The sequence below is a fragment of the Poecile atricapillus genome, chromosome 11 (genome assembly GCF_030490865.1).
Source record: "Poecile atricapillus isolate bPoeAtr1 chromosome 11, bPoeAtr1.hap1, whole genome shotgun sequence".
Classification (NCBI taxonomy): domain Eukaryota; kingdom Metazoa; phylum Chordata; class Aves; order Passeriformes; family Paridae; genus Poecile; species Poecile atricapillus.
Genome location: NC_081259.1, coordinates 1,233,241 through 1,258,657, shown reverse-complemented (window position 1 = coordinate 1,258,657; position 25,417 = coordinate 1,233,241). Strand labels below are relative to the sequence as shown.

Below are 25,417 nucleotides of genomic sequence, written 5' to 3'. Positions count from 1 at the left end.
TCTATTCTATTATTCTATTATATTCTATTATTCTATTCTATTTAATTCTAATTAATTCTATTGAATTCTATTCTATTGAATTCTATTGAATTCTATTCTATTCTTCTATTCTATTTTATTCTATTATTCTATTTTATTCTATTTTATTCTATTTTATTCTATTCTATTCCTATTCTATTTTATTCTGTTTTATTCTATTATTCTATTTTATTTTATTGTTCTATTCTAGTCTAGTCTAGTCTTCTATTTTATTATTCTATTCTATACTATTATATTCTACTCTATTCTATTTTTTTATTTTAAAATTTTTTAAATTTTATTTTCGTTTTTCTTTTGTATTTTATTTCTGGGTTTCCATTTTAATTTCTTTAAGAGAGGAATCTTCTGTTTTGATTTTCAAAGGCTGATAAAAGAGCAGAAGAACAAAAACCTCTTACTCCGACATACACAAATTAAATATAAATATATAAATATAAATATATAAATGTAAATATAAATAATAAATATAAAAATATAAGTAAAGATAAAATATATGAAATATATAAATATAAATATATAAATATAAAAATATAAATAAATATAAAATATATGAAATATATAAATATAAATATATAAATATAAATAAATATATAAATATAAATATATATAGATATAAATATATATTTTTTTAAATCTCTTTTTTTTTTTGAAACCCTTTTTCTGGGCAGGTTGTTCATGGAAATCCTGAAATTCTGCACGGATTGTGACGAGATCCAGTTCAAGGAGGACGGATCCTGGGCTCCCATGAGGAGCAAGAAGGAGGTGCAGGAAGTGACGGCGTCCTACAACGGCGTCGACGGTGAGCGGCGGCTCCTTCATCTCCCCAAACTCTGATTTCCATCCCCTTTATCCCTTCCCTCCATCCCAACCGTGTTAATTGTTTCATGTTCAAATTCCCGACATTCCAAGGGTTGTTTTTTACCTGGGAACGGGATTTTTCCAAGCTCTGAGCCAATCCCAAACGCTCATTTCCGTCCCCTTTATCCCTTCCCTCCATCCCAACCGTGTTAATTGTTTCATGTTCAAATTCCCAACATCCCAAGGGGTTTTTTTACCTGGGAATGGGATTTTCCAGGCTCTAAACCAATCCCAAACACTCATTTCCATCCCCTTTTATCCCTTCCCTCCATCCTGAGCTCAATGTTCAAATTCCCAACATTCCCAAGGTTTTTTTTACCTGGGAATGGGATTTTCCAGGCTCTAAACCAATCCCAAACACTCATTTCCATCCCCTTTTATCCCTTCCCTCCATCCCAACCATGTTAATCGTTTAATATTCACATTCCTGACATCCTGAGGGTTTTTTTTACCTGAGAATGGGATTTTCCAGGCTCTGAGCCAATCCCAAAAGCTCATTTCCATTTCCTTTATCCCTTCCCTCCATCCTGAGTTCTTCCATTGCGTAACGCTCCGATTCCCGCGGAATTCCCGCGGTTTATTTTCCCTGGGAATGGGGTGATTTCCCGGGCTCTGAGCGCTGTTGGTGCCTGCAGGGTGCCTGGGCTCCTCCCTGGAGCACCAGGTGTCGTCGCAGCAGCAATCCCACCGGAACAAGAAGGTGGAGGTGATCGACCTGACCATCGACAGCTCCTCGGACGAGGAGGAGGAGGAGCCCTCGGCCAAGAGGAGCTGTCCCTCCATATCCCCGGCGTCTCCCATCAACAGCAAGGGGTGAGAGCGGAGCCCAGACCCCAAATCCTAAATCCCAAACCCCAGACTGAGCCACCTCCAGCAGGTTCCCTAAATCCCAAACCCCAGACGGAGCCGGCTCTCCCTAAATCCCAAATCCCAAACCCCAGACTGAGCTGGCTCTGGGAAGTTCCCTAAATCCCAAATGCCAAATTCCAGACTGAGCCGACTCTCCCTAAATCCCAAATACCAAATCTCAAACCCCAGACTGAGCTGGTTCTTCCCAAATCCCAGACTGAGCCAGCTCTCCCTAAATCCCAAATCCCAGACTGAGCCGGCTCTGGGAAGTTCCCTAAATCCCAAATCCCAAATTCCAGACTGAGCCAGCTCCGGCAGGTTCCTTTAATCATAAATCCCAAAGCCCAGACTGAGCTGAGGTTCCCTAAATCCCAAATTCTGAATTCCAGACTGGGCCAGCTCTGGGAGGTTCCCCAAAACCCAAATCCCAAACTGAGCCGGCTCTCCCTAAATCCCAAATCCCAGACAGAGCCAGCCTCCGGGAGGTTCCCCAAAACCCAAATTCCAGACTGAGCTGGCTCTCCCTAAATCCCAAATCCCAAATTCCAGACTGAGCCAGCTCTCCCTAAATCCCAAATCCCAAATTCCAGACTGAGCTGAGGTTCCCTAAATCCCAAATTCTGAATTCCAGACTGGGCCAGCTGTGGGAGGTTCCCCAAAACCCAAATTCCAGACTAAGCCAGCTCTCCCTAAATCCCACATCCCAAATTCCAGACTGAGCTGGCTCTGGCAAGTTCCCTGAATTCCAGATTCCAGACTGAGCCAGCTCTCCCTAAATCCCAAATCCCAAATCCCAGACTGAGCTGGCTCTGGGCGGTTCACCAAATCCCAGACTGATCCCAAATCCCAAATTCCAGACTGATCCCTGTGGTGTCACCCAGATCCTGTAGGATCACCCAATTCCCATGGGATTTTGAGTTCATTATTCCTTCAGGATTGTCTCATCCCTGTTGGCAGGAGCTGTCCCACATCCCCATTTCCTGGCAGCTCCCGGGAATTCCCTAAATCCCTAAATCCCTAAATCCCGGCTCTTTGGGGCTGCCTTTCCTGCTGGAATATCATGAGGAGAAACCCCGGGGATTCCCCCAAGAATTTCGGGATTTTGAGCTGAAATTCCGTTTACAAAGAAGCATCCCCCAATGGGACAGCAATAAAACAAATAAATACAATAAATAAATAAAATCAAATCCATGGATTTTATGGATTTTACGCAGTTTACATATTTTGTGTATTTTGCATATTTTGTGTATTTTACATATTTTGTGTATTTTATGTATTTTGTGTATTTTACGTATTTTACATATTTTGTGTATTTTACAAATTTTATGTATTTTACGTATTTTGCGTATTTTACGTACTTTGCGTATTTTACGTACTTTGCGTATTTTACGTACTTTGCGTATTTTACGTACTTTGCGTATTTTACGTACTTTGCGTATTTTACGTACTTTGCGTATTTTACGCATTTTACATATTTTATTTTTTTAACGATTTTTTTCCCATTCCTCTTCTAACGAGTTTTTATTTTATTTTTTTCCCCTCCCCCTTTTCCCAGCATTTTAAATTTACCCCACCAAGCTTCTCCCGTGTCGAGAACCCCGAGCCTTCCCGCCGTGGACACCAGCTACATCAACTCCTCGCTGATCCAGGACTACAGGCACCCATTCCACATGACACCCATGCCTTACGACCTGCAGGGTGAGTTCTGAACAGCTCCCCCAGCACCAAAAATAATTTAAAAAAAAAATCAAGATAATTAGCTTAAAATCTCTGCTGAACAGAATTGGAAGTTTCAGCAGCGTTTGGTTGGTTTTGTTTTGAAAGAAGTGAAAAGAAAATGGGGAAACAGAAATTCTCTTCTGTTTGGAAAAGCTGAATTTTGGGTTTTTTGGTCTCTCAGCAGGTTTGGATTTCTTCCCTTTCCTGTCAGGTGACAATCAGGTAAGTCAGGGAGAATGAAATCCTGTGGGAAATGCTTTTCCGAGCAGGATTTGCCGGGATTTGGGATTTGAATGCAGGAGTGGGATCAGGCACAGCAAAAAGAAACTTCTTGGGGAGCCAGGGGTTAAACTTGGTGCAGTTTGATCCCTTTTCCTCCAAAAAAAATGGAGCTGGGATGTCTCCCTGGCCTTTCTGCTTTCCCAAAGAGGGAATTTGCACAAAAATGGCACCAAAATTGCACAAAAATGGCACCAAAATTACACAGAAAGTCGAGGGATGCTTTGATATCTCCATGGAGAGCAGAGCCCACCCTGTGGAATTTGGGTTCAGGCCTGGGACAGCCTGGATGTTCCTGGAGGAAAAGCTGAGAGCGAAGTTCCTCCCCAGGGAGGGGGTGCTGAGATGGATTTGGGATTGCTCTGGCCCTAAATGCGTTTTCCCAGGATTCTGCAGGGATCAGCACAGTCCCACCTGCCAGCTCTGCCTCACCCTCATTTCTGGGGGTGGCAACATGGATTTGGGGCAATTTTTCCCCCTTTTCCTGGTTTGGGGCTCCCTAATCCCATTCCTGCTTGTCCTTTTCCTGATTTGGGTGTTGTGATCCCATTCCTGCTTGCCTTTTCCTGGTTTGATTTCTCTGATCCCTTTCCTATTTGCCTTTTCCTGGTTTGGCCTCTTTGATCCCACTCCTATTTTCCCTTTTCCTGATTTGGATGTTGTGATCCCATTCCTATTTTCCCTTTTCCTGGTTTGATTTCTCTGATCCCTTTCCTATTTTCCCTTTCCCTGGTTTGATTTCTCTGATCCCATTCCTATTTCCCTTTTCCTGGTCTGATTTCTCTGATCCCATTCCTATTTCCCTTTTCCTGGTCTGGGCTCTGATCCCATTCCTATTTTCCTTCTCCTGATTTGGGACTCTGACCCCATTCCCACCCTTCTATTTCTAACCCCAGCATTCCCAATTCCGCCCATCCTCAAACCCAAAACCTAAAACCCCATTTCCCCTCCCACAAAACCCAGAACTCCCCCCCTCTAAAAACCTCAACAAAACCCCTTCATTGCCATCTCCTCCAACCCTCAATTCCCGGCCGTTCTTCCCCGCCAGCATTACAACACCTCCCTCCTCGCCGCCGCCGCCGCCGCCGTCTCCGCCTCCGACGACCAGGAACTTTTACACTCCCGCTTTTTTCCCTACACCTCATCCCAAATGTTCCTGGATCAGCTGAACGCGGGGGGAAGCGGCTCCCTGCCGGCCACCAACGGCAGCAGCAGCGGCAGCAACAGCAGCCTGGTGTCCTCCAACAGCCTCCGGGAGAACCACGGCCACGCCGTGGCCGGCAGGAGCGCCACGGACACGGCCTCCATCTTCGGTATCATACCAGATATTATCTCCTTGGACTGATTCTTTTTTATTTTTATTTCTAATTTTTTTTTTTTTTTTTTTTTTTTTTTTTTGGGGGGTGGGGAGGGATTTTAGGGACAGAGGAAATCTTCGTGCTCCGGTTTTCCTTTCTGTTCAGAGAAAAGAAAAAAAAAAAAAAAAAGAAAAAAAAAAATTAAGATAAGGTGGTTTTTGGTTTTGTTTTTTGGGTTTTTTTTTTCCTTTTTTTTTTTTTTTTTTAAAAGGGGAAAAAAAAATAATTTACGTGTACAGAGAACGACGGAGAAAAAAAAAAAAGTCTATTTTCAGTTTTACTTTTGTATATAAACCTAAGATGGCCTCGCTGGTAAAAATAAGAAAAAAAAAAGACAAAAGAGAAAAAAAAAAAAAAGTAAGAAAAACAAGGAGCTTCAGTTCATTTTTATGGATGCTGAAGATTTTACACCTGTGCATTTGTCACGTGAGTTTCTTTCCTTTCCTTTATTTTTTTTCCCCCTTCACTACGGACACCGATGGCATTATTTTCAGTTAAAGAAACGGGAGAGGAGCTGAACTTGCAAAGTTCAAGCTTGGGGAGAGGGATTTTTTTTTTTTCTCTCCTCTCAGAGACATTTCCCTCTGCTGCTGGAATCCAGTCCCCCCAAATCCCATATTTCACGCAGATTTTCTTAATTCTGGAGCAGCCCCTGCTCCGTCTGCAGCCCAGAGCCTTTCAGGAGCAGGGTTGGATTTTTGGGAATTGATTTTATTTTTATTTTTTTTGGCATTTCTGGTTCCGTGTGCCACTCTATCCAGGCAAATTCTCCTTTTGAATTCCATGCTTCAGTCAGGAATGCTGCAGATTCATCCAGGGAATGACACACGAAGCTCAGCGGGAGGTTTAGGTTGGATTTTAGGGAAGATTCTTCCTCCGGAGGCTGTGGGGCCCTGCCCAGGCTTCCCAGGGAATTGCGGCATTCCCAAGGCTGCCAGAGTTCCAGGAATGTTTGGACAACGCTCCCAGGGATGCCCAGGCTGGGATTTTGAGATGCTTTTTGCAAGGACTTTGATCCTGGTGGGTTCCTCTCGACTCAGAATATCCCACACTGCTGGGATTCCGTCATTCCTGAGGGCCCGGCTCCATCAGATCCCAGTGAGGAATGAGCTTTGGGACAAGAAATTCCATTTTTGTGGAGCCCCAAATCAACATCAGATCCCAGCTGAGGAATGAGCTTTGGGACAAGAATTTCCATTTTTGTGGAGCCCCAAATCAACACCAAACCCCAGCTGAGGAATGAGTTTTGGGACAAGAATCTCCATTTTTTATGGGCTGGAGCCCCAAATCCCAGCTGAGGAATGACTTGGGGCACAAAATGTTCCGTTTCTGTGAAGGGAAGCCCCAAATCAACATCAGATCCCAGTCAAGAGTGGTTTTGTGGGACAAGAAATTCCATTTTTGTGGAGCCCCAAATCAACATCAAACCCCAGCTGAAGAATGAGTTTTGGGACAAGAAATTCCATTTTTGTGGGGTGGAACCCCAAATGCCATCTGAGGAACGACTTGGGGCACCAAATGTTCCGTTTCTGTGAAGGGAAGCCCCAAATCAACATCAGATCCCAGCTGAGGAATGAGTTTTGGGATGAGAAGTTCTGTTTTAGTGGAGTGGAGCCCCAAATGCCAGCTGAGGAACGACATGACAGACAAGAATTTCCATTTTTGTGGAGCCCCAAATCATCATCATCAAAATCAGATCCTGGTGAAGAATGGCTTGAGGGACAAGAATTTCCATTTTTGTGGAGTGGAGCCCTAAATCAGTGAGGAATGAGTTTTACGACACGAAGTTCCATTTTTCTGGAGCCTCAAATCAACATCAGATCCCAGCTGAGGAACGACTTGGGGCACAAAATGTTCCATTTTTGTGAAGGGAAGCCCCAAATCAACATCAGATCCCAGTGAGGAGCAGCTTGAGGGACAAGAAATTCCATTTTTGTGGGGTGGAGCCCCAAATCAACATCAAATCCCAGTGAAGAACGACTTGAGGGACAAGAAATTCCATTTTTGTGGGGTGGAGCCCCAAATCCCAGCTGAGGAATGAGTTTTGGAACAAGAATTCCCATTTTTCTGGAGCCCCAAATCAACATCAGATCCCAGTGAGGAACAGCTCGTGACACAAAATATTCCATTTTCCTGGAGCCCCAGCTGGGAGCACGGCTTGGCTTGGGAAGTTTTATCCCTCCAGACTCGGATCCCGCTCCGCCAAGCTCCGCTCTTCCCGGAAAACTCCGGAGCATGCCTCAGTGTTTCCTCGTGGAGCCGCTCGTGTTTTCTGCCTCCAAACCACCTTGGGCTGCCTGGAAAAAGCCGATTTTAGTGCCGTAGCTGCAGTTTGTGCTTGCAGGTGAAGCTCACCCCGCCGATATTCCCGAATTCCCGGATTATTCCTCCCTATCCAGCTCTTTTAGGGCCGGAGGCTTTCAAAATTCGCTTTTTCTTTCGGAGTTTTTTTGAATTTCAGCCGTTATTTTAATTCCTTTCTCGGTTTTTTTTTTGTTATTTTTTAAGTCGTGCATGACATAGGAAAATCGTTAATTTTAAATTTTTTTGGTGGGGTTCTTTGGGCTGATCCATCTTAAGGAGTGGAATGTGTAAATAGCTGGAATGCAGAATTTTTATTTTTATTTGGTTTTTTTCATTTATTTTTCAGGAAATTCTTTTAAAAGTCAGAGAAAAAAAGGGGAGGGAAGGAATCGATTCTCTCGTGTCCCAAAGTCAGAGAGAGAGAGAGAGAGAGAGAAAATAAATATTTCCTCTGGTGTAAAAAATATTTTTATAACAGGTTGAAAGTGCAGGTAAACGAGTTTATCAGGAAAAAAAGAGTTAAGGAATACTAAAATTAGCAGATTTCTTGTCTGATTTTTTTCTTTTTTCTTTTTCTTTTTCACATCCCAAAAATAAAAAAAAAAAACCTATCAATTGCAAATAGTCGCTTCAAGCATCAACAAAGGGCCACCTTTTTTTTTTGCCTACGAAGTCAAAAAGTTCATAATAAATTGATTTTAAAAAAAACAATAAAAAAGGAAAAAAAAAACAAAAAAAAGGAAAAAAATTTTAAAAAAAATGACAAAAAAAGGAAAAAAAAATTATAAACCTTTAATCCAAGTAGCATTAGGTAATTGCTGTCTGATCAGTCGTATTTGAAAAAGGTTTCACACGATAACGTGGCATCAAAAAATGGTTTTTAAGTGTTTTTACAGCATCCCTCCTCCGCCACTTAAATAGCTGAATTTTGGGCAAAAAAATAACAACAAAAAAATCCCAAAAAAACGACAAAAAAGACAAAAAAAAAAAAAAAACAACAAAAAAAAGGAAAACTGTTGGTGTTTATATGTATATGTGTGTGTATATATGTATTTATAGATCCGTGTGCGTGAGTTCCAGGTGAGTTTCCATAGGTTTTTTGGGTTTTTTGGGTTTTTTTTTTGTTTGTTTGTTTGTTTTTTCCCCCCCTCCCCATGCATGTTGTATTTCATACATATCTGGCTGATATATATTCTATTTCACCCCTTACACCGATTTTATAATTTATTAAATGTCAGTTGGAAAAAAGAAAAAAAAAAAAAAAACAACATAAAAAACGGAAGGAAACGAGAAAAAAAAAAAACAAAAAAACAACAAAAAAATAACAAAACCGACCCAAAAAAAAAGGAAAAAAAAAGAAATAAAAGGATAGAAAATGGGAAAGAGTTATTTTTGAAACGGTCTCATTTGGAAGTGATTCGAGCTCCTTATCCCCGCACCAGGGGGAGATTTTTATTATTTTTCATGGATAAAGGTGGATTTTTCTGGAATTGGGGGTGTGGTTTTTCCCAGAGTTGGCTCCGGGAACGTCCAGCAGGGATTTGGGGTCGCTTTTCCCGTTTTTCTGTGGGTTCTGTTAAGGGTGGCCTCAAGAGCAGCGGGGTCCAATCCCCGTTAATCCCATGGAAAATGGAATTGTGGGAATTCTGGGATGAGGCACTCTGGGAATGGCAGCTGGGCCTGGTGTTCCCATTCCCTGGGATCCCACTGGGATCAAATCCCCGTTAATCCCCTGGAAAATGGAACGTGGAGGTGTTGGAATCCTGGGATTTGGCACTCCCAAACTCTCAGTTCCCAAACTGTCAATTCCCAAACTCTCAGTTCCCAAATTCCCAAACTCAGTTCCCAAATTCTCAAACTCCCAGATTCCTGAATTCCCAAACACAATTCCCAAGCTCCCGAACTCCCAAGCTCGGCTCCAAAACACCCAAACTCGCAAATTCCCAAACTCCCAAATTGCCAAACTCAATTCCCAAACTCCCAATTCCCAAATTCCCAAAGTCCCAAGCTCAATTTCCAAAGTCCCAAATTCCCAATTCCCAAACTCCCAAATTCCCAAACTCCCAATTCCCAAACTCCCAAATTCCCAAACTCCCAAATTCCCGAACTCCCAGATTCCCAAACTCCCAAGTTCCCAAACTCCCAAATTTCCAAACTCCCAATTCCCAAACCAATTCCCGAACTCCCAATTCCCAAATTCCCAAAGTCCCAAACTCAATTTCCAAAGTCCCAAATTCCCAATTCCCAAACTCCCAAATTCCCAAACTCACAATTCCCAAACTCCCAGATCCCAAACTCCCAAGTTCCCAAACTCCCAAATTTCCAAACTCCCAATTCCCAAACTCCCAAGTTCCCAAACTCCCAAATTTCCAAACTCCCAATTCCCAAACCAATTCCCGAACTCCCAATTCCCAAATTCCCAAAGTCCCAAGCTCAATTTCCAAAGTCCCAAATTCCCAATTCCCAAACTCCCAAGTTCCCAAACTCCCAAATTCCCAAACTCCCAATTCCCGAACTCCCAAATTTCCAAACTCCCAATTCCCAAACCAATTCCCGAACTCCCAATTCCCGAACTCCGGCTCTGGGTGTCTCTGGCTCTCCAGGGTGGGATCCTTGGGATTGCGGCCGGGATTGGCCCCGGAGGGGGGCGGGGCACAGGGGGCTGGGCTCATCCTCCCATCCCACATTCCATGAGGACAATCCCAGTTTTCCCCTCCCTCGCAGGGACTCCGGTTTGGGTTTGAAGGTTGGGATTTGCTTGGATTTGGGGTTGGGTTTTTATTCCCGGTTTTGTCCTGGGTGGAGATCTCGGAGCTGCTCCACAGGGATGGGAGAATGGCAGAATCCTGGGATAATCCGGCTCGGAAAGGAGCTGAAATCCCGTCTGATTCCATGGGCAGCGACACCTCCCAGCATCCCAGGCTGCTCCAAACCCCATCCAAGCTGGCCTTGGATATTCCGGGATCCAGGGGCAGCCACAGGGAATTCTCTGGGAATTCCATCCCAGCCCCTCCCAGCCGGGAATTCCTTCCCCATCCCTCGGATCTGCTGTGGCCAAGGGGAGATTCCGGATTTAAGGGTGGAGGGAGAGGCTCCTGGAGCAGAATTTATGGGAATATGGGATTTCCCCAGTCGCCATCCCTGTGGAATTAATTCCCGAGATGAATCCAGGGAGAAGCTGCCCGAAATTCCAGCCACCCTTTGGTGGGACTGCCCCAAGGCTGTGAGATCCAGGTGGGAAAAAAACAGGATCAGGCTGGAGCTGGGAGTTTCCTCCCGGTGTGGAAAACGGGAATTTCCTGCTGTGGAAAATGGGAATTTCCTGCTGTGGAAAAGGGGAATTTCCTGGTGCGGAAAATGGGAATTTCTTGGTGTGGAAAATGGGAATTTCCTGCTGTGGAAAATGGGAATTTCCCGGTGTGCAAAATGGGAATTTCCCGATGTGGAAAATGGGAATTTCCTGCTGTGGAAAATGGGAATTTCCCGATGTGGAAAATGGGAATTTCCTGGCGTGGAAAATGGGAATTTCCTGCTGTGGAAAATGGGAATTCCCTGCTGTGGAAAATGGGAATTTCTTGGTGTGGAAAATGGGAATTTCCCAGTGTGCAAAATGGGAATTTCCTGGTGTGGAAAAGGGGAATTTCCTGGTGTGGAAAATGGGAATTTTGTGCTACGGAAAATGGGAATTTCCTGCTGTGGAAAAGGGGGAATTTCCTGGTGTGGAAAAGGGGGAATTTCCTGCTGTGGAAAAGGGGAATTTCCTGGTGTAGAAAAGGGGGAGTTTCCCCAGGGAAGTTTTTCCCACTGTGGAAAATGGGAATTTTCCTGGCCCTGTTTTCCCTGCTGTGAAAAAGGGGAATTTTCCTGTTTTTTCCCCGTTTTCCCTTTTTGGAGACCCCAAAGAGCTCCTGGGCCGCGCCGACTTCTCAACCCCGACTTCGAAACCCTTCCAGAAATTCCAGAAATCTTTTTTTTTTTAAAGGAATTTAGAAGAAGAAATCATGGAAATATTTTAGGAACCACTCGGAATTTTAGGAATCCTTTCAGAAATGGTTTCCCGGAGCCGCGCTGGCGTTGTCGCGCTCCGTTCGTTTCCGTCCCGCCGCGTTTTCCCGGGAATCGCGGCCGATCCTGCGGGATACGAAGGCAAAATCGGGTTTTGGAAGGCAGCCGGTGGAGGGGGAAATGAAACGGAAATGGAATAATTTTTAAGGAATCTCCCGGGATTTCAGTAGTCGGCCGGAGGGAGGCAGAGGAGACGCACGAATTCCTCGTATCTGATGGTTCCGTTGGGGCCGGCTGGGGCGTCCTTCAGCAGCTCATCCACTGGGAAAAAAATGGGAAAAATGGGAAAAAAGGGGGAAAAATGGGGAAAAAAGGGGGAAAAAACAGGGAAAAAACGGGGAAAAAATGGGGAAAAAACAGGGAAAAAATGGGGAAAAAAGGGGGAAAAAATGGGAAAAAAAATGAGGAGAGGAGAGGAGAGGAGAGGAGAGGAGAGGAGAGGAGAGGAGAGGAGAGGAGAGGAGAGGAGAGGAGAGGAGAGGAGAGGAGAGGAGAGGAGAGGGCAAAGAGCAAAGAAGAGAAAAGAAAAAAGGAAAAAGGGAGGGGAAGGGGATGGAAAGGAAAAGGAAAAGGGAAGGGAAGGGAAGGGAAGGGAAGGGAAGGGAAGGGAAGGGAAGGGAAGGGAAGGGAAGGGAAGGGAAGGGAAGGGAAGGGAAGGGAAGGGAAGGGAAGGGAAGGGAAGGGAAGGGAAGGAAAGGAAAGGAAAGGAAAGGAGTGGGATGGAATGGGATGGGATGAAATGGAATCCCTGTGGAATTTGGGATACCTTCCTCCTCGGAGAGCTTCTCTCCCAGCCGGGTGAGCTTGGCGCGCAGCTCGGGCGCGGCGATCACTCCCCTCCTCTGCCGGTCCAGCATGGCCAGCGCCCGCAGGATCTCCTGCTCGGGCTCCTCCTGCTTCATCTGCCGGTACATGATGGTCAGGAAGGTGGAGAAGTCCAGCTCAGCGTTCCTGTCTGGAAAAGGACGGGCAGATCCTTCGGGAACGGCTGGGGGCTGGATCCAGGATGGAGCTTCCCCTCCTCCTCCCCCGGTTCCCTTTCCTGGGGTTTTCCCCCCTTTCCTGGGGTTCCTTCTCCCTCTCCTGGGATTTTTCTCCCTTTCCTGGAGTTCTTTTCCCCTTCATGTTTTTTTTCCTCCCTTTCCCACGGTTCTTTTATCATTCCTGGGATTCTTCTCTCTTTCCTGGGATTATTTTTCCCTTTTCTGGGCTTTCTTCTCCCTTCTCTGGGGTTCTTTTCCCTTTCCTGGGGTTATTTTCCCTTTTCTGAGGTTCTTTTCCATTTCCAGAGGTTATTTTACCTTTCCTGGGGTTCTTTTCCTATTCCTGGGATTCTTCTCTCTTTCCTGGGATTATTTTCCCTTTCCTGGGGTTTCTTCTCCCTTCTCTAGGGCTCTTTTCCCTTTCCTGAGGTTATTTTCCCTTTTCTGGGGTTCTTTTCCCTTCTCTGTGATTTCTTTTCCCTTCCCTGTTTATTTTTTTTCTCCCTTTCCTGGAATTCTCCCTCCCTTGGATTTTTTCCCCCTTTCCTGGGGTTTCTCCTCCTTTTCCCGGGATTTCCCTGTCCCCAATCTGGATCAGGACACGTCCCCAATGGGGTTTTTCCCCCTAAAACCCCGTTTACAACTCCCTCAAATCCCAACCTGGATTTTGAATTTTTCATCCTCCCCGCAGCCAATCTCACAATTCCTCGGCTTTTCCGCTTTATTTTTCCTACAGATCTGGGGCTGAACGTCCCCCTGCGCTCTTCCCCCTCTGCTGCTCGGCCTGGACACTCTCCCACCCTCCAAATCCACGTTCACAGCTCCAATCCTGCTTTTTCCCTTGTATTTTGGGGGATTTTAACAGCACTTTTTAATCCTCGGGCTGGATTTAACACATCCCAACAGCTCCTTCCCTCCTGGCACAGAAAAATGGGGATTTTTTCCAGGGAATTGTCGGGTTTTTTGGTGTCTCACCGATCCTGTGCAGCTGCAGGTGTCTCTGCACCTCTCCCGGAGTGGGGCTGGCTCCCAGGCACCGCATCACCGCCAGCAGCTCCGAGCCTTTGATCTTCCCTTTTTGCTTCTTGTCGTACAGGGAAAAACATTCCTTGAACTCTAATTAAAAACCAGAGCTGGCTGAGGCCTCCAGGGAACCCGGGAAGAATTCCAGCCGGGATCTCGTCTCGCCTTTCCAGGAGGGGGATGGGCTCGGGGGGGGAATTGAGGGTAATTAAAACCCCGAGCGGCGCTAATTGGGGCCCTGCAGCCCGAAAAGGGCTCGGATGGCGGGGATTTGGGATTTGGGATAAAGGAGCTTTTCCTGCCCTGCTGGGGTGGGACAGGGACAGAGGGGGATGAGGGAAGGGCTGAGGGATGGAGGGGGAGGGCGCCGGGAGATGCGGGGGGTGGAGATTTTGGGGGTGGGAGAGTTTGGGGTGGAAGATTTTGGGGTGGAGATTTTGGGGGGTGGAAGATTTTGGAGCTGGAGGAATTTGGGGTGGAGATTTTGGGGTGGAAGATCTTGGGGGTGGAGGAATTTGAAGATGGGAGATTTTGGGGTGGAGATTTTGGGGGTGGGAGAGTTTGGGGTGGAAGATTTTGGGGTGGAAGATTTTGGGGTGGAAGATTTTGGGGTGGAAGATTTTGGGGTGGAAGATTTTGGGGTGGAAGATTTTGGGGTGGAAGATCTTGGGGGTGGAGGAATTTGGAGGTGGGAGATTTTGGAGGTGGATTTTGGGGGTGGAGGAATTTGGAGGTGGGAGATTTTGGAGGTGGATTTTGGAGGTGGAGGATTTTGGAGACGTGGGATTTTGGGGGTGGAGGATTTTGGGGGTGGGAGATGCTGGAGGTGGAGATCGTGGAGGTGGGAGAGTTTGGGGTGGATGATTTTGGAGTTGGGAGATTTTGAGGTGGAGGATTTTGGAGGTGGGACATTTTGGGGTGGAAAATTCTGGGAGTGGAGGATTTTGGACGTGGGCAATGCTGGAAATGGGAGATTTTGAGGGTGGAAGAGTTTGGAGTTGGGAGATTTTGGAGTGGAAGATTTTGGAGGTGGAAGATCTTGGAGTGGGACATTTTGGAAGAGGAGGACCCCGAGTTCTCCCCACCTCTCTCCCTCTCCCACGCCGCCATCCCGCCGCATTCCCGCTTTTCCAGCAGCAAATCCCGGCTCGCTGCTGGCCCGGATCCGACCCAGAGCTCTCACCGCCCCTTCCCGGCCCACTCCCGATCCCGGGGGTGTCCGGGGAATGTCCCGGAGTGTCCCGGGGGTGTCCTGGGGGTGTCCCGGGGGTGTCTTGGGGTGTCCCGAGGGTGTCCGGGAATGTCCGGGAATGCCCCGGAGTGTCCTGGGGGTGTCCGGGAATGTCCTGGGAATGTCCCGAGGGTGTCCAGGAGTGTCCCGGGGGTGTCCCGGGGGTGTCTCGGGGGTATCCGTGGCCCCCCCTGGCCCGGCCGCCTCCTCCTCCTCCCCTCTCCAATCCGCGCTGATCAGATTTGCAATAATACTCTTATTAATACCCTTATTAATACCCTTATTAATACCCTTATTAATACCCTTATTAATACTCTTATTCCTGCTTCCTTCGGCCATTCCCGGAGCGATCCCAGCGCCGGGATTGGCTCGCGATGGGAATTTGGATCCCCTGCCCCGCTTCCTTCCTCCTCCTCCTCCTCCTCCTCCTCCTCCGGGACCGGGACCGGACCCCTGGAATTCCTCTCTGCTGTTCCAGGGAATTTGGGGAGATTTTTCCCTCTTTTCCCAGATCCCGGCAGAGCCACAACAAACCCAGAGCGCGACTTGGCGGAGGAAAAATGATCATTTTTTCTCGAAAGGTCAATTTAATCCCGCTAATTAACCCCGAGCGGAACAAAGCCGAACCTACCGTGAATTTGATCCTGCGACAGAAACTTCGCCTGGAGCAGGGAGGGAGAGAGGAAAAAAGAGAGAAAAACGGGGGGAAAAAACTGAAAAATAGCTTTAAAATGAGGTTTGTGAGGCGCGCAGAGCCCGGGGAGCCGCACTCACCATGGTTTTGGGGAGGATTTCTGGGATTTGAGGTTCCCGGCAGGAGCGGAGCCGCTCGGGGTTTGCTCAGGGCTGAAGTCCCCGGGTGAGGCTGTAATAAAATCCCGCTGCTATGGATACGGCTCAGCCCGGCCCCGCCTGCTCCCGGGGAAAAAAAAAAGGGATTTTCCAAAGCTCGGGAGTGGGAAAGATCGAGCTGTGACCTGGTTAGAGCTGGCAGAGCTCGGGATCCGGGCTGGAGTTTTGGAATTCCAAACAAATCTGTTTGTCGTTGGGAAAAAAATCGAGTTTTTTTAATTGTTTAATTGTTTAATTTGATTTTTTTTTAATTTTGTAGAGATTTTCTGAATATAGATATATTTATTAGTATATTAATATAGTATTAATAAATATTAATATGAACGTAATTAATGTTATATAATTAACAGGATATTTAATATTTACTGTATTGTATTCACTATATTGTTTTATATATTCTATTCTATTTGTCTTATTTAGTATTATTTTCATTTATATGTATTTTGTTTATATGTATTTTATTTTATATTAATTTATATGTATTTTATTTTGCATTATATTAATTTTATGACATTATTTTTATATTATTTTATATGTATTTGACATTATTTTGTCTTAATTTTATTTTATATAACACTAATTTATATGATATTATTTTATATGTATTTTACATCATTTTATCTTAATTTTATTTTATATAACACTAATTTATATGATATTATTTTACATTTATTTTACATCATTTTATCTTAATTTTATTTTATAGAACACTAATTTATATGATATTCTTTTATATTTATTTTACATTATTTTATCTTAATTTTATTTTATATAACACTAATTTATATATTATTTTATATGTATTTTATATTTTATCTTAATTTTATTTTATATAACACTAATTCATATATTATTTTATATATTTATTTTATACTTTATCTTAATTTTATTTCACACCATATTAATTACAATCTCATCACACAGCTGCCTCCTCTCGGGGATTTATTGGAAACGCACAAATCTACATTAAAAAACCCCAAAATCTCATTTTTTTTCCCCTTTCCCATCCCCCAGTGAACGCCAGCCCAGCTCAGGAGGCGCCCTGGTGCAGGTTGTTCATGTGCAGGGTGTAGAAGGCCCAGGGCTCGGGGATGTAAATCACCCCGGGGTATTTCTTCCGCAGGATTTTGTCGTTCCAGAGCCAGCCCACCCAGGCGGCGATGAGGAGCAGGGTGATGATGAAGGAGAGGAAGAGGAAGAGCCCGTTGCTGTCCAGCACCAGCCCCTTGCGCCGCTGGTGCATCACCAGCGCCATCATGGCGAAGAAGGTGAAGATGTAGAGGATGAAGATCTGCCCCTCCGTCACCAGGTACCTGCAAGGGAAATTCCTGCCGGAATTCCCGGTCCTGGGAAGGCTGGAGAGCATTCCCAGCTTCTCCTGGAGAGCATTCCCAGCTTCTCCTGGGGAGCGTTCCCAGCTTCTCCTGGGGAGCGTTCCCAGCTTCTCCTGGAGAGCATTCCCAGCTTCTCCTGGAGAGCATTCCCAGCTTCTCCTGGAGAGCGTTCCCAGATTCTCCTGGAGAGCATTCCCAGCTTCTCCTGGAGAGCGTTCCCAGCTTCTCCTGGAGAGCATTCCCAGCTTCTCCTGGAGAGCGTTCCCAGCTTCTCCTGGAGAGCGTTCCCAGATTCTCCTGGAGAGCGTTCCCAGATTCTCCTGGAGAGCGTTCCCAGATTCTCCTGGGAGCGTTCCCAGCTTCTCCTGGAGAGCGTTCCCAGCTTCTCCTGGAGAGCATTCCCAGCTTCTCCTGGAGAGCGTTCCCAGCTTCTCCTGGAGAGCATTCCCAGCTTCTCCTGGAGAGCGTTCCCAGCTTCTCCTGGAGAGCGTTCCCAGCTTCTCCTGGGAGCAGTGGTGCTCAGGGATGTCCTGGGTGGCCCTGGGGCTGCTCTGAGTGACCCTGGGGATGTCCTGGGTGATCCTGGGGATGTCCTGGGTGGTCCTGGATGACCCTGGGATTGTCCTGGGTGGTCCTGGGCATGTCCTGGGTGACCTTGGAGATGTCCTGGGTGGCTCAGGGTGGCCCTGGGGCTGTCCTGGGTGGCCTGGGATTGTCCTGAGTCACCCTGGGATTGTCCTGGATGACCCTGGAGTTGTCCTGGGTGGCCCTGGGGCTGTCCTGAGTGACCTTAGAGATGTTCTGGGTGCCCCGGGTGGTCCTGGATGGCCTGGAATTGTCCTGGGTGTCCCTGGAATTGTCCTGGCTGACCCTGGGATTGTCCTGGGTGTCCCTGGAATTGTCCTGGCTGACCCTGGGATTGTCCTGGGTAGCCCTGGGATTGTCCTGGGTGGCCCTGGAGATGTCCTGGGTGGTTCAGGGTGGCCCTGGGGATGTCCTGGGTGACCCTGAGATTGTTCTGGATAACCCTGGCGATGTCCTGAGTGACCTTAGAGATGTTCTGGGTGCCCCTGGGTGGTCCTGGATGGCCTGGGATTGTCCTGGGTGCCCCTGGAATTGTCCTGGGTGCCCCTGGGATTGTCCTGGGTGGTCCTGGCTGACCCTGGGATTGTCCTGGGTGCCCCTGGGATTGTCCTGGGTGGCTCAGAGTGGCCCTGGGTCTGTCCTGGGTGCCCCTGGATCTGTCCCAGCTTCCAGGGATTCAAGTGACTCCAAATTCCCAGGAGGTTCCATTTGATTTCCCAGCCCCGCCAAGAAAATCCGCTCTGGGGATCCCTGGGGAAGTGGAGCAGCTCTTCCCGGAGCATTCCCAGGGAATTCCCAGGGAATTCCCGGCTCAGCCCGAGGCAGGGGGGGCACTCACCAGTAGTAGAGGCTGCTGGGCCCCACCAGGAGCAGGGCAGCCAGGGGCATCCGGCCCCGCCGCGCCGCCGGCGTGAAGCAGCCGGTGAAATAAATGAACAGGATCAGGAAAAACGGGATGTACCTGCGGAAAACAGCAATTCCCAAAGCTGGGAGAGGCTGGGAGCTGCCCCAAAGCCCCCGAGCTGGTCCTGCCCTCAACCCCGGGGCTTCAGCAGAATTCCCTGCTCCCGGATTCCTGCTGCATCCACAGGGAACGGGGGCTGGTGGGGGCAGGAGAATTCCCAACATCCAGCAGGAGAATTCCCAGTCTTGGGGAATTGCCAGTCTTGGAAAATGGCAAACCTTGGTCAGGAGAATTCCCAACCTCGGGCAGGAGAATTCCCAACCTCGGGCAGGACAATTCCAAACCTTGGGGAATTCCCAACCTCAGGCAGGAGAATTCCCACTCCAGAACCTTCTGGAAGGCCGAGCTGTCCCTCCAAGAGCTGCCACGTCCCTGAGCCATCCCAGAGCAGAGGAGATCCCCGGATCCACCCTGACCTGGATCCCAACCCAACCCCGGGCAGCAGAGCCCGATCCCAGGGCAGCTCTGGCTCCGGGGCTCTCCCGCCCTTCCCTCGAACATCCCGGGAATACCCTGGGAATATCCCGGGAATATCCTGGGAATATCCTGGGAATATCCTGGGAATATCCCGGGAATCACTCACCACATGGAGTGCCCCAGGTACTCGTCGTAGTAGTAGAGCAGCTCGAAGGAGTCGATCTGCGCCAGCGGCGGGATGGAAACAAACCCGAGTTACCATCGGTCCTAAATCCTGGTTTGGGATATCCCTGAGCCCAGCTCAGCCCGGGGTTTATCATTTATAAATCCTGGTTTGGGATATCCCTGAGCCCAGCTCAACCCGGGGTTTATCATTTATAAATCCTGGTTTGGGATATCCCTGAGCCTGGCTCAACCCGGGGTTTATCATTTATAAATCCTGGTTTTAACCATCCCTGAGCCTGGCTCAACCTGGGGTTTATCATTTATAAATCCTGGTTTGGGATATCCCTGAGCCCAGCTCAACCTGGGGTTTATCATTTATAAATCCTGGTTTTAACCATCCCTGAGCCCAGTCCATCCCATACCAGTGTCTGTGGCTGTGGGTTCCTGTCCCATTCCCCATTCCCCATTTCCCATTCCCTATTTCCCATTTCCCATTCCTAATCCCAGATTTCCCATTCCCAATCCCATATTTCCCAATCCCATATTTCCCATTCCCAATCCCGTATTTCCCATCCCGTACGAGTGTCTGGGGCCGCAGGTTGCGGATGACGGGGTTCTTGCGCACGGACAGGTGGTGCTGGTACCAGATTTACCCTTCCCATTTCCCAATCCCATATTTCCCAATCCCATATTTCCCATTCCCAATCCCGTATTTCCCATCCCGTACGAGTGTCTGGGGCCGCAGGTTGCGGATGACGGGGTTCTCGCGCACGGACAGGTGGTGCTGGTACCCGCTGAAGATCAGCCGGTGGTTGACAGAGTCCCCCACCAGGTGGATGCTGGCGCCCATCACGAAGGTGATGATGCTGACGTGGACCATGGAGCGAGGGAGAGTCCGGGGGGAGCGCTCGATCAGCTGGGGAGGGGAGGGGAGGGGAGGAGGAGGAGGAGGAAGGAGAAAGATGAAGAGGAGGAGGAGAAGGAGGAAGAGGGGGAGGAAGAGCGGGAGGACAAAGAGAAGAAGAGGTGGGGGACGAGTAAGAGGAGGAGGAGGAATAGGAAGAGCAAGGAGGAGGAAGAGGAGAAGGGGAGGAAGAGGAGGAGGAGGAGGGAAAGAGGAGGAGGAGGAAGAGGGGGAGGAAGAGGGGGGAAGGAGGAGGAGGAAGAGGGGGAGGAAGAGGAGAAGGGGAGGAAGAGGAGGAGGAGGAGGGAAAGAGGAGGAGGAGGAAGAGGGGGAGGAAGAGGGGGGAAGGAGGAGGAGGAAGAGAAGGAGGAGGAAGAGGAGGGGAGGAGGAGGAGGAGGAGGAGAAGGAAGAGGAGAAGGAGAGGAGGAGGAGGGGGAGGAAGAAGAGGAGGAAGGGGAGGAGAGGAGGAGAGGAGGAGAGGAGGAGAGGAGGAGGAGGGTGGGGGGAGGAGGAGGAAGAAGAGGAGGAGGAGGAGAAGGAGAGGAGGAGGGGAGGAGGAGGGGGAGGAAGAGAAGGAGAGGAGGAGGGTGGGAGGAGGAAGAAGAGGAGGAAGAGGAAGAGGAGGAGAAGGAGAGGAGGAGGGGGTCAGGATGAGGAGGAGGAGGGGGTCAGGATGAGGAGGAGGAGGAAGAGGAGGGGGAGGAAGAGCAGGATCAGCAGCCGTGTCCCCAAAGCCGCTTTTTCCAAGCAGAGCAAATCTCCTTACGGAGCTTTAATTTGGGCTTTGCTTGTGTTCATTTTTAACCCTACTGGGGTTTATTTTTTACTCCATTTCTGCCTCATCTCGACCTCTTTGTGCTTCATTTTGAATTATTTTATTTTATAATTTGTGCTTCATTTTTATTTCTTTTAGTTTATTATTTGTGTTTCATTTTTACTTCATTTATTTTATTATTTGTGCTGCATTTTGAATTATTTTATTTTATTATTTGTGCTTCATTTTTAATTCTTTTATTTTATAATTTGTGCTTCATTTTTACTTCATTTATTTTATCATTTGTGCTTCATTTTTACTTTATTTCTTTTATTTTTGGTGCTTCATTTTTACCTTATTGGGGTTTAATTTTTCCTCTGTGCTTGATTTTTACTTTATTTGTGCTTAATTTTGACCTTATTTGGGTTTAATTTTTACTCTATTTGTGCTTAATTTGCCCTTAATTTGACCTCATTTGTGCTTAATTTTGACTTTATTTGAGTTTAATTCCGACCTTATTTGGGTTTAATTTTGATTTTATTTATACTTAATTTTGACCTTGTTTGGGTTTAATTCTGACCTTGTTTGGGTTTAATTCTGACCTTATTTGGGTTTAATTTTGACCTTATTGGGGTTTAATTCCGACCTTACTCAGGTTTAATTTTGATTGTCCTAGAAATATCATTTGGGAAAAGGGCTCTGATTCCTCCTGGAGCCAGAATTCCAGAGGGAATGCTTTTGGGATTTGTTGGGAATTCAGTTGGGATTTGGGAATAACCAACACCCTAAAAACCTCAGAAAAAAAATCTGGGAATGGGAAAAGCCCTGGAGATTCCCAGATTTCCCAGGAGCTCTGATTCCTCCTGGAGCCAGAATTCCAGAGGGAAATGAGAAATTGAGGAGGCATCAGAAATTCTCTTAACTCTCCCTCTCTGGCAGGGATTTGGGAATAAACAACACCCAAAAAACCTGGGAAATTTTAAAAAACTGGGAATGGGAAAAGTCCTGGAGATTCCCAGATTTCCCAGGAGTGCTGACTCCTCCTGGAGCCAGAATTCCAGAGGGAAGTGAGAAACTGAGGTGCCCTTTAAAAGGTGGCATCAGAAATCCCCTTAACTCCTCCTGGCAGGAATTTGGGAATAATCAACACCCTAAAAACCTTGGAAATTTAAAAAAAAAACCTGGGAAAAGCGCTGGAGATTCCCAGATTTACCTTCAGCAGCAGGAAGGGGGTGATAACGTTGTAAGCCATGTGGAAATAATCTCCAGCACTGGGTTTGTTCAGAGGAAACCATTCCAGAGGGAAGACGATCTGAGGAGAGAGGGAAAATGTTTGGGATCGCTTGGGAATGCTCAGCTGGGCTTGACGGTGTCGGGAGGGATGGAGCTGGGCAGATTTCTTGGAGAAAAATTCCCAAAAATCGCCCTCTGGAAGTTTTTCCTCCCTGTCCTGCCCGGTGCTGGGGTCAAGGAAGGAATTTTTGGGATCCTGCAGCTTCCTGAACCTCCTGCCAACTTCCAGCTCAAAAATCCCATGGGAACGGAACGTTCCTGTATCCCAGAGCTTCTGGAAACCCCGAGCTCTGGGACACAGGAACGGGGAAAAGCAGGAGGAACCTTCTGGAGTGAAAAGAAAGGTGAGGGAGGGAATTTGGGGAAGGGATTTCCTGGGAAAGATCCTCTCGGTCCGTGGTGCTGGGGTCAAGGAAGGCATTTGGGATCCTGCAGCTTCTGCCAACTTCCAGCTCAAAAATCCCATGGGAATAGAAACGCTTCTGGAAACCCCGAGCTCTGGGATACAGGAACGGGGAAAAGCAGGAGGAATGTTCTGGAGTGAAAAGAAAGGTGAGGGAGGGACTTGGGGGAAGGGATTTCCCGGGAAAGCTCAGTGCCGGTGCCGGCTCCTCGGGGAGCCCAAAGGCCGGCTCACCATGGCGATGGGGCGCCCGAAATCCAGCACCCAGTTCTGCAGGGTGAAGTAGAACCACAGGTCCAGGTGGAACGGGGACGTCTTGGAGGTGTCCTCGGCCTTGGTCCCGCCGTGCCTGGAGGGGACAGAGGGACACGGAGCCTGGAGCGGCTCGGGCAGGAGGCAGAGCTGCGGTTCCCCGCCTCGGGAATCCGGGATAACCGAGGGGAAGAGCAGGGAGGACAGGAGGCTCTGAAGGAAGCGCTGAATTGAGCGCGGCTGTTTTTAACTTTGGCACCGAGAGGCAGAATCCCAACTGCCAGGAGCTGAGCTGAGGAACCACTGGAATTCCAGCCCCGGGATGCTCCGGATGCAGCACCACCCTCAGCCCTGCTCCCAACACCCGCTGGAATTCCAGCCCCGGGATGATCCGGATGCAGCACCACCCTCAGCCCTGCTCCCAACACCCGCTGGAATTCCAGCCCTGGGATGCTCCGGATCCGGCACCACCCTCAGCCCTGCTCCCAACACCCGCTGGAATTCCAGCCCTGGGATGCTCCGGATCCGGCACCACCCTCAGCCCTGCTCCCAACACCCGCACCCAACACCGAGGATCCAACCCCGATGGAGCCTTTCCATGGAATGCCCCTCCAGCACCTCTGGAGCTTCACCTCCCTGCGGGACAAGCGGATCCATCCCTCTCCCGGTGCCGGGAACGGGATCGGCTGGATCAGCCCCGAGATTCCCGGCCCATGGAAGTGTCCCTGCCCACGGACCGAGAGGATCTCTCAGGTCCCTTCCAGCCCGAAGCACTCGGGGATGATTCGGGGAGCGCCGAGAGCTGGAGGGTGAGGATGGGATATCCTGGATGAGCTGGGAATGCTGCGGCTCCCTGGGAGAGTCTGGCAAAGCCTGGATGGGCTGGGATAACCCAGGGAAGGCCGGGATGCCCGGGACAAGGGCGAGAGGGGGAACTTTGGGGGACCCCGACTCTGGGGATGTCCCGGACTCCAAACCTGGGGATGGCCTGGTCCCTGATCCTGGGGATGGCCTGGTCCCTGATCCTGGGGGTGTCCTGGTCCCGAACCCTGGAGATGTCCCGGACCCCAAGCCTCGGGATGTGCTGGACCCCAAACCTGGGGATGGCCTGGTCCCTGATCCTGGGGATGTCCTGGTCCCTGATCCTGGGGGGGTCCTGAACGTCCCTGAACGTGGGGATGCCCCGGTCCCCAGCCCTGAGGATGTCCTGGTCCCTGAACGTGGGGGTGCCCTGGTCCCCGACTCTCAGGATGTCCCCAGTCCCCGACACTGGGGGTGTCCCGGTCCCCGGTGCCGGTGCTGTCCCGGTCCCCGGTGCCGGTGCTGTCCCCGTCCCCGGTCCCGGTGCTGTCCCGGTCCCCGGTCCCGGTGCTGTCCCTGTCCCCGGTGCCGGTGCTGTCCCGGTGCTGTCCCGGTGCCGGTGCTGTCCCGGTCCCCGCACAGCCGGGGGTGGTACCCGGGAAGGGGCCGCGCTGTCCGGGGAGGGGCGCGGAGGGGGCTGAACCGGAGCGATTGGATGGAGAGAGGATCCCCGTGGAACGAGGGTTGGATTTTCCCTTCCCCAGCCTCCCCGAGCCCCCGGCCGCGCTCACCTGCCCGGGTAGAGCGGCCCCGCGGGCGGCGGCGAGCCCGGAGCCGCGGCCGGGAACGGCCGGCGCCGCACCGAGCCCTGCATCAGCCCGGCCCGGGGCTCCCGGAGCCGCTCCCGGAGCCTGTCCCGCTGCCGGGGCCGATCCCCGCTCCCGGCCCGGCCCGGGGAGCAGCGGCGGCTGCGCGGGGGCCGCCCCGGGACCGCCCCGGCGGGGCGGGGGCAGCGCCGGTCCCGCCGCCCGCAGCGCCCCGAGCGCATCCCGGCCGGGAACGGCACCGGGAGAGCGGCCCCGGGACCGCCCCGAGCGCATCCCGGCCGGGAACGGCACCGGGAGAGCGGCCCCGGGACCGCCCCGAGAGCATCCCGGCCGGGAACGGCACCGGGAGAACCCCGGGACCGCCCCGAGCGCATCCCGGCCGGGAACGGCACCGGGAGAGCGGCCCCGGGACCGCCCCGAGAGCATCCCGGCCGGGAACGGCACCGGGAGAACCCCGGGACCGCCCCGAGCGCATCCCGGCCGGGAACGGCACCGGGAGAGCGGCAGGACAGCGCATCCCGGCCGGGAACGGCACCGGGAGAGCGGCAGGACAGCGCATCCCGGCCGCCCCCGGCACCGGGAGAGCCCCGGGACCGCCCCGAGCTCATCCCGGCCGCTCCCGGTACCGGGAGAGCGGCGGGACCGCCCCGAATCCCCCCGATCCCGGAGCATCCCCGGCTGGGATGGCAGCCGGGAGCACCGCGGGTGTTCCATCAATCCATGGCGCAGGGCCCGAGGTTTGTTGGGAATGAGGAGCCCTCCCTGGATGTGCAGACGCCGCTTTTCCCGAGTTCCCGTTTCCCGCGGGATGCGGCGCCCGCTGATCCCGGTTTTTGGCCGGATGAATCCACCGGGATGGGATCGCTCCCGGCCAGGGGCAGCGGGAGGGACCCGCAGCCCCCGGGGGTGAATCTGCTCTCGCTGGGGTTTGGTGGCTGAATCAGGAGGTGAATCCCTGGTGTCCCCCCGGTGTCCTCAGTGTCCCCTGGTGTGTCCTCTGGTGTCCTCAGTGTCCCCTGGTGTGTCCCCTGGTGTCCTCAGTGTCCCCTGGTGTGTCCCCTGGTGTGTCCCCCGGTGTCCCCTGGTGTCTCTCGGTGTCCCTTGGTGTCCCCTGGTGTGTCCCCTGGTCTCCATCGATGTCCCCTGGTGTGACCCCC

The 25,417-nt window shown here is 49.9% G+C and overlaps 3 protein-coding genes across 4 annotated transcripts in view; 1 reads left to right on the top strand and 2 right to left on the bottom strand.

The window, feature by feature from the left end:
- PIAS1 (protein inhibitor of activated STAT 1) overlaps window positions 1-5,115 on the top strand; it is a 56,050-nt gene extending 50,935 nt beyond the window's left edge. Inside the window, exons 10-14 of one of the 2 annotated variants that reach the window (XM_058846692.1) lie at window positions 708-838; window positions 1,533-1,710; window positions 3,302-3,444; window positions 3,650-3,687; window positions 4,793-5,115. In XM_058846692.1, coding sequence (XP_058702675.1) covers window positions 708-838; window positions 1,533-1,710; window positions 3,302-3,444; window positions 3,650-3,687; window positions 4,793-5,089 — 787 coding nt within the window. In that variant the 3' untranslated portion in view covers window positions 5,090-5,115. Of the gene's footprint in view, window positions 1-707; window positions 839-1,532; window positions 1,711-3,301; window positions 3,445-3,646; window positions 3,688-4,792 lie in introns of both variants that reach the window. The other variant, XM_058846691.1, reaches the window with a different exon arrangement.
- A 6,164-nt stretch (window positions 5,116-11,279) lies between these two features.
- On the bottom strand, window positions 11,280-15,604 carry CALML4 (calmodulin like 4). Its single transcript, XM_058846848.1, has 5 exons — window positions 15,483-15,604; window positions 15,340-15,370; window positions 13,430-13,570; window positions 12,238-12,426; window positions 11,280-11,732 (listed from the first exon to the last, which is right to left on the bottom strand). The coding sequence occupies exons 1-5, from the start codon at window positions 15,483-15,485 to the stop codon at window positions 11,635-11,637; spliced, it is 462 nt and encodes a 153-aa protein (XP_058702831.1). The 5' UTR covers window positions 15,486-15,604; the 3' UTR covers window positions 11,280-11,634.
- An 883-nt stretch (window positions 15,605-16,487) lies between these two features.
- Window positions 16,488-24,418, bottom strand: CLN6 (CLN6 transmembrane ER protein). Its single transcript, XM_058847259.1, has 7 exons — window positions 24,225-24,418; window positions 22,615-22,729; window positions 21,898-21,996; window positions 19,753-19,941; window positions 19,027-19,082; window positions 18,318-18,440; window positions 16,488-16,873 (listed from the first exon to the last, which is right to left on the bottom strand). The coding sequence occupies exons 1-7, from the start codon at window positions 24,305-24,307 to the stop codon at window positions 16,591-16,593; spliced, it is 948 nt and encodes a 315-aa protein (XP_058703242.1). The 5' UTR covers window positions 24,308-24,418; the 3' UTR covers window positions 16,488-16,590.
- Window positions 24,419-25,417: the final 999 nt, after the last annotated feature.